Raw genomic sequence first — 10,823 nt, 5'->3', positions numbered from 1 at the left:
ATTCCCATATAATATGCATTATGGTCGGACCATCACTGCCATCATATAATACTTTAATATACTGATATGCAATATTCTATCGTGTTCTGGTTAACTTCAAAGCAAGCGCCATGGAGTCATGGGCCACCGCCCACCATACTCCAGTCTAAATCCAGGGATGAGAGTAAAATAATTTTCTTACCAGAACGCATAACACTTTCAGAGGTGACGTCACAAAATTACGTCATCACGGGACATCTAAATCAAGCAACCTTAGGAAACCTGACGTTATGTTCCGATGTGATGTACTAGTAAGCAACTGAGGTTTTTCTTTAAATACAGTCAAGGATATTGCGGCATAGCTGGATGAAAATAGAACTTTTTTAATTTGAAAAATTTTATTACGCTTACTGCGTATCTGTAAAACCTATTTTAGCGGAACACCGTTTAGGCAGCAATTTTTACCGAAACGCGGTTCTTTACTTTCACCACCTAATATAACTAATAAAGGTCACGGTGTATATTCCACAAAAGAAGGCCTATTTTGCGACCCTCGATGTAACTATTATGTAACAACATTTGTATACACAAAAAAAAATTGTTCAAGTGACTGGACCACGGAACGTCAATTTTCAATTGTTACGTCATACAAGCGCATGATGTATTTTTATTCGTTGGGGCAAAAAATCGTGACTGTAGTTACTTGTGTAAATGTGCATGTTTGGCGTAAATCTGGAAATTAACAAAAACATAAATGGGGACATTTTTGAACAAACCTGCTAGAAATGTAAACGTTTCGCCAGAACGTATATTGTTTGCAAGCTGGTATATATCTAATACACAAAATTTTAGGAAAAGAAAACTAGAAAGAGGCCCCGATAGAAAAAGGTTGGGAAACACTGTTTTACGACTTTAAGCAACCTAAATGCTGCTTTAAACCCACACTTCATAAATCGTTTTTTTAACAGATTCGGCAAACGAAGTTAAATTGAAACCTAAATGTATACAAACGAAATGGAAATGAAAAAGGCAAACGATTGGATTTTTCATTGACCTCATTTTTCTTTATCGCTAACTAGCGTTAGCTATATCTTCTCAATCGCATGTGGTATACGTATTGTATAAGTACTGTGGTACGTAATGTATAAATTTCATTATTAAATGCTCGCTTATTTAGGCTACGCTTTCTTTACACTTCCGAAAGTAGACCTCACTATAGTCTTTCGTTAAATGAAAAAAATAGATCTATGGTACGGTATTTATCTTTATTGCTACTTTGCGGATTCTGTGATGAAATAAACATGTAAAAATACAAAATACTAACAACTTATCTACATTAGGGTGGTTAAAATCCAGGTCTGTGGAGTGTGGAATACTTGACGACAAAACAAACAATTTCGAACAGCGTTTGCATCCATAGTACAGTCGGAAAATCTCTGATATAAAAACAATAAAGTTTAACAAATTAGACAGTAAACAAATATCAGCATTGGATAAAATAACCTTTCGCCCGTCACTGCAATAAAATTCCAAATAATTATGTTTTCTTAGCTGCTGTCTATCTTGGACATCTGCCCTAAGCTTTTTACCTTTAAATTACATAAAGTTGGCCCTTCATAAAATCGCCGCTCCTTGATTTACCGCCCGTTCACGCGAGTCCAACCTTGCTGCGGTTTATTCGGCATAGGACCAATAAAACATGTTATCATTGAGAGGGTCCTGTATATCATAGAAGAGCAAAAGCGTTCTGCAAAACATCAGTCATGTGATGCAGTATTTAAAGTTTTTATGTTAGGTCTTCTAACATAGTAATAAAAACGGCTAAACAGTAGTATTCTATGGTCAGGTGGTTCGATAAACAGCTGATCGAAGTTCAGCACCTGGATTGTCGAGGCGTGACCATTTGCTTTGTTATCATCTTCTGCTAATTCCTTGTCCCTTTGTCCCATCGTGTGCCACATAAACAAAGATTGATAGTTTATCGTACCAAAGTGTATAATTGATAACGTATATTACAAAGCCGTCTTCTGTACATGTGTTGTAAAGTACAAATCCAGTCACGAGAATGGTTGTGCACACATGAATGGCAAACGTGCTATTTATAGGGCTAAGGAGAATAGGGCTTTGAAATAAAAAGTTAATAATTAAATGTTTCGTGCACAAAAAAAGTGTTTACAATTTGAACACACAGAATTCAAAAAGCAAACTATACTGTTTTGATTTGTGTGTTTAAAACCTTTCTGGTTATATAACTTGTCACACAACAGCTGAGTGTTTTGTTAAAATACCCTGTGTATAATGCACTGGCCTGTGTTAGGGTAATCCTAATTAATAAACATGAGCATGCATGATGACGACGCTTATGACGAAAGGACCCCTCTTATGGGGCGACAAAACATTTCTGGAAGTGGTGACCAAATTACACCTCCATCTAACCCGGATCATCTTGTGTCTTTTATATCACCTGGCCAATGGCAAACTCAGACTCATGGGTGAGTTGAAAGATCAATTTTTCTGTTTTTAAATGTAAAGTTAATACTTTTATTTAAATTACCAACCCTTTTCATTTTTTGGCGCTGGTCTAGAATCCTACAACAGCACCGAAACAATTATAAAGTAACAACCAATATTTGGGTGTGTGTGGGTCAAGTTTTATTATTTAGTAATATTGCTTGACTCAACCAAACCCAAATGCTAACTGCAACCCCAGCCCAAACAATGTTTGTTGTGGAAGCATGCTAGATCAGCGCCCAAATTTTTGTTGTTCAACCCTTAACTGTTTTGTAAAATGTATTAAAGGTTTTTTTAGTTTCTTTTAAAACTCTGAAAGCTTTTTGTTTTTACAGAAGCGAGGCTTCTTCATCTCTTGCCACACTTGCTTCAGACAAAAAAATGTCCGACCCAAGAAGAACCTTCTGTTTGTTTGTAGCTTTTGATGTAATTGTCACAACACTGTTGTGGATTATTTTATGTGGGGTAAATAAAACAGTTTGCATGTCTAATATGAACTGAACAGTTATTTGTGGTAATGTTATAAAATAGAATTACTTGCTTTACACTGAACCAAAGGTAAAATTATATGTAAAGATAAATGTATTTGTTTATAAAATGTTTATATTCAAATTAGAAATCCCTAAAAACAATTTTTTTAAGAAATAAGAAATAAAAAGTTTTATATTTCTGTAGTACATATATTTTGATTTATGTTAACCTGTCTTTTAGCATAGATCTGTTAACTGTCCCAATTAATGTTTAATGTTTTTCAGGTCAGTACCAGTAGCAATATGTTATTTTACCGCATTTTATACAAACAAGTTGTTGAATTCGACATTCAAACCACATTGTTTGATGTTGTGGTAAGGCCCTTTCTAATTTTTTAAACCATGTTTTTTATTAAGTAAAAAAAATTAAAACACATGGGTCTACTTTTATTTAGATTCTTGCAGCTCTCCGATTTGCATTTCTTGAGTTAACTTTTGGAGCTTGTCGTCTACGTCACTGGTGGCCTGTTGCTATTAGTACTGTAATTTGTGATGTTTTGCTTATTTTAAAGATTTTTGCGACTTTTGCAACGCCAGATGCTGTAAGTTTACTTGTTGCCTAGGAAATAATTAATTTCATTTATAAATTGGCATTGTATGCGTATAATCAATGTCTTATATTGGTATAAGACCAAACAAGCATGCTATATCAAGCCATATATAGAAAATATCAGCAGTCTGGTTAATATTTTTTCTTAGAAGGTAAACCAGGACGCCGTTTTTCGAATTTGCATATTAAACAACCAATAACATTTTTTAATTGGACAACAAAGTTTTTATCATATTGTGCTTCGTGAAGACTTATTTAAGCAATATCTCTGACTTTTTCTTGTTTATGCTTAGCTGACAACACATCCTGTTTCTGACATCATAATTATGGTGCAGTTGATTTGCATGATGATTAGTCTTATATATAACACTATTGCATTAAATGATGGTGGTGTGATGGTAAGAGAAGGCACATTCATAATTGTAACCACTTGCTGTTGTTTGCTCAGAAACATTATTGCAATGTGCCGATGACCATTGTTCTGTTGCTTACCGACTTCATTTTCACCAGGATTGAAGTCTGGTTCATCGACTCTAAAGTTCTTCCCGAAGAAGCCAAGATTGCCCAAAGTAAGTTTCTGTTATTTTTTCAAATAAATGGATAGTAGCTGGTGTGTTGATCTTTTATAGTTTAGTGCGAGTATCTGCAATTAGGCATATTATATTATAAACATAAACTAGAATTTTAAAGAAGTTGCTATGAAACAATATATTCTAAGTTTGCTCAATGATCTTTGTGTACAGTAAAAATTGTAGCAGTTTTAATTTCATCGTGAATTGGTCAATAAATGTTTTTAACTTAACTTTCTATTTTTATTGATGTGCAGAAACTGTCCAAGCATTTCTTCAGCAGTCATACCAGTCAACCATGCCCGAAGAGCAAAGAAATGGTTTCTTTAATCGTAAATTTCCTTCCAGTGCCATGTCTGAGCACTACACCTTCTTCTCGCAACCAGGTTTGTTTATTAATTAAGCATCCAATATGTGATCCATAATTTTGTTTGTTAAAGTTCATAAAATAGTGATAGTTACTGCAATTACCAGGGAAATTGATTTATTTTGTAAAGTCTAATTTTTGTTTATTAATTAAAAGTAATTCCATATCGAAACGTAATTGCATTTAAATCACTGTCAAAAAATATGATAAATAACTGTGGCCCACTGTCAAAAAATTTTACCCACCCAAGCCCTAGCTTGCTATTTGTAGCGTGGTATAGGCCAGTGACAGCATGATGCCTATAACCTTAGAACATAGATGTTAAATTAGGATTGTTACCTTCACAATTCAATAAACGCCTAATATGTTACCTGTTTTGGGGGGCTGTTTTTTTATATGCAGTTACATTTTGTGCGTTTGTTATGAACAAATAAGTTAATTAAAATGATTCAAACTCCTAAGCTGGTTGTGTCCCAAAGTCAACAAACTTTTGCGCACGTCTTGAGGAAAAAAGTTTGAGAACCGTTGATCTAAATATAGGAAATTTATACTTGTTTAAAGATATAATTCAGGCATTTGTTTTGTTTGAAGAGGTAATAAGCCATCAGTCTTTGTCAAAATGATTTTATTACTAAAGTAGATATGGTTTCATAAAGTTATTTATTTAAGCAGACCTATAAACTGAACAGTACTGGTGCCTAAGGCAGAATAGCCGACATATAACTATAATATATATTTTAAAGTTTTGTGTTGACGTTGTTTAGAATCTGAAGCGGGAAGGACAGTGGCTGAGTCTATGTACTACTCCATGCATGGTTACAACAGGTCGCTTGCCCTTACTCAACATGACAGCAAAATAATTGAGGAGGGAAAGCAACCTAACCTGATTATATACTTTTTTAGAGTAAGAGAGTCAGCGATCATTACCCGGTGGAGTTCATCGTTCACTAAAAATTTTGTAAAATATCCTGCTGATAAACGTTGTGATTGACTGCATCTTAACTGTGTATAGGCAGATGTAGTGGATTCTTAATCTTTGTTTGCACCCGGGTCACCTAAAATGCTTTAATCGCGTGAAATGAAATAAAACCTGAAATGAAATGAAATAAACAGTTTAACGAAGATTTAAAGCAGTGGACCTTGGGCTCACATGTGGTTGTGTACTGTCAATTTTCCGTTGTTACGTCATAAGCTCTTCTTTGGGATAATAAGTGGTTAAAACACAATTAAAACCAAAACCGAAAGTTTGGTTACTTCTAAATGCTTATGTCGTACATTTGGACATTCTTTCAAAATTCTAAAACAGTATGTCAATAAATGCGATCATTTTGTCAAATCTTTTATGAATGCAATCTGGTAATACGCCGAAATTGGGGGGCGCGTACAGGTCTTCTAAAACATAAAATGGGGCCGCGACAACAAAACGACTGAAAATCATTCATTTCATTTAAATTAAAGGCTGATAAAAAACATAAAGTTCACGGTCCAATATTAAAAACAAATCCCAAAGAAAACATTTATTTAATATATTTGTCAAGGATCTCTGTTACCAAAAAACACGTGATGCCCTATTGGTTGATGGCCAACGATGATATTGGCTATTGGGTCAATCGAAATTTATTCGGCAATCAAGAATACTATCTTTGCAAACTTTGTATAAAATAAGCGAAAAGGGTGATTGGCCAGCAATTCAGCATTTTTGGTTAATACGCGAAATTTTGGGACACAAATTGCTTATATTCTTGTTAATTGTGGGAACAACATTTTTAGCTGTACTTCAATAAAAACCGAATACAAATTATTAATTGCTTTATTTTCAACACCAATGTTCTACAGTTGGGTACACTATGCACGGATCTGTAATGTAGCTTAATAATAAATTTCAAAGCCAAAAAGGTCGAGTAGATCGACAGCAGAGTCACACTAACTGAAGATGATACAAGTTCGTATCGAAACGTCTTAATCAAGATGCTGTACTCGACCTTTTTGGCTTTGAAATTTATTATTAATGTTCTACAGAGTAATATAAAGTTTGGGAAGCAATGTTTTTAACGTTATCACTTCAAATCCGGCAGTAATTGCTTGTATATAGAACAGTAGTTTTCAACGTGTAGCAAAGCTAAATGTTGCTAGCGGCAATTTAGTTTTACAAATGGTAATTCTACATTACATTGTTGTTGATGTTTATACAAACTATTGTTAATTCTGCAATGAATAATGTTTTTGAGGCATTTAATCTGTCTTGCAACACTCTATTAAAGTATTATTGTTTGATTTTGTGATAAGTATTAGTTTTTGCTTATTTTGACATTGCTTCAAATACACAGTTTTGTACAAATAATTTCACACGACTTTTGATGCAGAACAGATACAATCTTTGCTAATTTCATTGTAAATAGTTTCAATTGTTTTACTCCAAATAGAAAAAAAATTAAGACAGGGGAACTCCTGAAAAATTGACTTGCAGCCCACAAACCAATCAGACTTAGAGGTATTGCTAATTTAAAACAAAAAAGTATTTTTCCCATCTCGAGAAATTTTGCTGCTATCTTCTTAAATATATCTCTACTGGATTTCCGTCACAGGCACGCCTAAAAAATCTGCCCTGGAAAAAATCCGGCCTTATTTTTTTAGGGTTAATTTTTTGTAAGGCTTATAGTGATACAGATCAATACCAGTACAGTTTTTGCTTAAAAACGAATGACTGAGCCGAGTCAATATGCCTTATGTGTGAGTATATACATCGTTGCATTTATGCTGCAAACGAGTTAAAAACTATCTACGTTGTGTGTCAAGCAGATACACCTAAAGCAGAAAAAGTGCATAAACCCATAGTATTAAGACCGACATAATAAAGCTTGTCCAGAACAGAATAAGATCGAAATCGCCTGAATAAGACCTTAATCTTTCGAAAAACGTCCTTAATTTCGCGGAATAAGGCCTTGATGTCCAAAATAACACCTGAAACTGTTAGGTATGGGTCTATCAAGGACTGTAGGTATGGAATTGGTCGTTTGGGTGTCGACGTTTGGATGCCCTAGTTTGACCGGCGTCATTAGGGCTCCGCTGTTTTTGCATTGGATTTTCGGCCCTTTTGGGGATATTGATGGGTAATGGGTGGGGTTAGAAAATGGGCAGGGGTCAACATTGTTAGGGAAGTTAGTGATGTAGCTAGGGGTGAGGTTTGAGGTTAGGTAAATTGTTGTTTAGGCCTAATGCTGGCCGTTTAGGTCTTACTCCGAGGGGTTTTAAATTTTTTTCCAATTTTGACAGTACTACGAGTCTACGAATAGGTATTAGTCCCACTTTGGTCTCATTTCGACGTTGATGTTGTTCTTATTTCGGTATTATGGCTGGAGTCCCTTTTAAGCATAGAGAGTGGTGTTGTTAGGAGTTTTAATGTCGATGATATCATTCATAAGGGTTGGTTCACACTAGACGCGTCTGGCGTTAACGTAAAGCGTTTTTTTTAAAACGCTCTCGGTTGCGGAAGTTGAAATATTTCGACCTGGACGCTTTTGGCTAGAAGCGAGGAAATTTGCCGTTAACGCTGGCAACGCTTTAAGTGTGAACTGGACGACTCGCGTTTTGCGCCAGACGCTAACCAACCTAGCCAACCACGTATGCTAGCTGTAAGTAAAGAAAAATGCAATACACTGTCTATGACACTTAATTACATTTATTACATGTTTTGATGTTATGTTTGTGTTATTTTGCAGTAAATAATTTCAATTTTTCATCTGTAGGGGTGCGGGTCCGATTAATGAGTCTTCATTTATATAATTGCCAAGATGAATCGACCACACTCCTACAAGATTTGAGATGGCCTGTCTTCGTGAGGCCAGACAGGTCCAATTCTTCCTTTAGTTCAGATACATGAACAGTCAATTGTTGCTGTCTTCAGTCAAAGCTGTAAAAGCATTTTTATATTGATTGAACACGCTAATTATAGACGAGAATCAGTTAAGAAAATTTCTGCGATAAAGAAAGATTTACGTCATTAATTCTTATAATACTTAACAAAATATCACGTGATAACAAGGCGTGGTCTAAACCTTTTTCACACTTATTTCTGACGCGAAACATACAAATTTTACGTCAAAATGCGATTGCGAAACAGCCTCTGACTCCAGTTAAATGTCAACAGTTTGAAAATCACACAAACCGGGGAAACCGACTAATGTTCAGACCGCGGTGTTTTGAAACATATACAAAAAAACGGATGTAAATACCTTGACGCATAAAAATTGGTGTCAGCAATTTGAATTTTTGCAAATTCGCTGCAAATATAGCAAACATCCAATGTGGTTGCAAGAAATCTACGTAACGGAATTTTACCGAAAACTTTCCGCTTATCGTTTGCACATTGGCTGCAAGGAGTAACGCAAACATTACAATGTGGTTGCAAAGAATTTAGGCCATAGATTTTTACTGAAAATTTTCCGTTACGACACATCGATTAAAAACAAAAATTCTCTGTGTAAACACAATATGACAAAGTGGCTTCTACACATCTATGTATTTTATTACTTTTTGTAGCCTTGTTTGCAAAATTAAGCCCTTCTCTGGTAAACAGCCTTAGGCCTACAGTACCCTTAATCCCGCCCTGGTCCAACCTGGATTGAACGAAAGATTGAACTTAAACTGAACCCAAAATAGTAAAAAAGCATTTTACTACAGTGGCGCTTAAAGCCTACAACACAGAGTTTTATAAATCGTATTTTTTGTCCCGCTTTCCCCTATATACACAAAAAAAATTGTTCCAGTGACTGGACCACGGAAAGTCAATTTTCAATTGTTACGTCATATAAGCGCATGATGTATTTTTATTCGTTGGGAAAAAAATCGTTATGACGAAAATAAACGGTGACTGTAGTTACTTGTGTAAATGTGCATGTTTTGGCGTAAATCTGGAAATTAACAAATAAATAAATCGAAACATTTTTTAACAAACCTGTTAGAAATGTAAATGTTTCGCCAAAACGTATATTGTTTGCAAGCTGGTATATATCTAATACACCAAATTTTAGGAGAAGAAAACTAGAAAGAGGCCCCGATAGAAAAAGATTGGGAAACACTGTTTTACGACTTTAAGCAACCTAAATGCTGCTTTAAACCCACACTTCATAAATCGTTTTTTTAACAGATTCGGCAAACGAAGTTAAATTGAAACCTAAATGTATACAAACGAAATGGAAATGAAAAAGGCAAACGATTGGATTTTTCATTGACCTCATTTTTCTTTATCGCTACCTAGCGTTAGCTATATCTTCTCAATCGCATGTGGTATACGTATTGTATAAGTACTGTGGTACGTAATGTATAAATTTCATTATTAAATGCTCGCTTATTTAGGCTACGCTTTCTTTACACTTCCGAAAGTAGACCTCACAATAGTCTTTCGTTAAATGAAAAAATATATCTATGGTACTGTATTTATCTTTATTGCTACTTTGCGCATTCTGTGATAAAATAAACATGTAAAAATACAAAATACTAACAACTTATCTACATTAGGGTGGTTAAAATCCAGGTCTGTGGAGTGTGGAATACTTGACGACAAAACAAACAATTTCGAACAGCGTTTGCGTCCATAAGTGGGAAAATCTCTGATATAAAAACAATAAAGTTTAACAAATTAGACAGTAAACAAATATCAGCATTGGATAAAATAACCTTTCGCCCGTCACTGCAATAAAATTCCAAATAATTATGTTTTCTTAGCTGCTGTCTATCTTGGACATCTGCCCTAAGCTTTTTACCTTTAAATTACTCAAAGTTGGCCCTTCATAAAATCGCCGCTCCTTGATTTACCGCCCGTTCACGCGAGTCCAACCTTGCTGCGGTTTATTCGGCATAGGACCAATAAAACATGTTATCATTGAGAGGGTCCTGTATATCATAGAAGAGCAAAAGCGTTCTGCAAAACATCAGTCATGTGATGCAGTATTTAAAGTTTTTATGTTAGATCTTCTAACATAGTAATAAAAACGGCTAAACAGTAGTATTCTATGGTCAGGTGGTTCGATAAACAGCTGATCGAAGTTCAGCACCTGGATTGTCGAGGCGTGACCATTTGCTTTGTTATCATCTTCTGCTAATTTCTTGTCCCTTTGTCCCATCGTGTGCCACATAAACAAAGATTGATAGTTTATCGTACCAAAGTATATAATTGATAACGTATATTACAAAGCCGTCTTCGGCGCTGGTCTAGAATCCTACCACAACGAAACACCATTTGGGTTAGGGTGCGGGTTAGCGTTTGGGTTAAGGTGGGTCAAGTATTATTATTAAACAAAGAATATAATAATACTTGA

General features: G+C 35.0%; 1 protein-coding gene and 1 long non-coding RNA gene across 3 annotated transcripts; one reads left to right on the top strand and one right to left on the bottom strand.

Annotated features, from left to right (window-relative positions):
- The first annotated feature begins 1,935 nt into the window (after positions 1-1,935).
- LOC146145206 (STARD3 N-terminal-like protein) lies at positions 1,936-5,630 on the top strand. 2 transcript variants are annotated; one of them, XM_083389716.1, is made up of 8 exons: positions 1,936-2,471; positions 2,826-2,955; positions 3,246-3,335; positions 3,416-3,562; positions 4,019-4,139; positions 4,397-4,525; positions 5,271-5,331; positions 5,410-5,630. In XM_083389716.1, exons 1-8 carry the CDS (start codon positions 2,317-2,319, stop codon positions 5,495-5,497), a joined length of 921 nt encoding a protein of 306 aa, XP_083245842.1. In that variant the 5' UTR covers positions 1,936-2,316; the 3' UTR covers positions 5,498-5,630. The 2 variants fall into 2 exon arrangements, with proteins under 2 accessions (XP_083245842.1, XP_083245841.1); XM_083389715.1 differs by having other exon boundaries at positions 1,940-2,471; positions 5,271-5,630.
- Positions 5,631-8,260: 2,630 nt separating this feature from the next.
- Positions 8,261-10,468, bottom strand: LOC146145205 (uncharacterized). Its single transcript, XR_014498742.1, has 3 exons — positions 10,269-10,468; positions 10,019-10,115; positions 8,261-8,416 (listed from the first exon to the last, which is right to left on the bottom strand). It is a non-coding gene; the product is annotated as an uncharacterized LOC146145205 (long non-coding RNA).
- Positions 10,469-10,823: the final 355 nt, after the last annotated feature.

The sequence above is a fragment of the Ascidiella aspersa genome, chromosome 5, assembly GCF_963924565.1.
Source record: "Ascidiella aspersa chromosome 5, kaAscAspe10.2, whole genome shotgun sequence".
Lineage (NCBI taxonomy): Eukaryota > Metazoa > Chordata > Ascidiacea > Phlebobranchia > Ascidiidae > Ascidiella > Ascidiella aspersa.
Note: the sequence above shows the minus strand (reverse complement) of the source record. Positions and strands in the feature narration are given on the sequence as shown.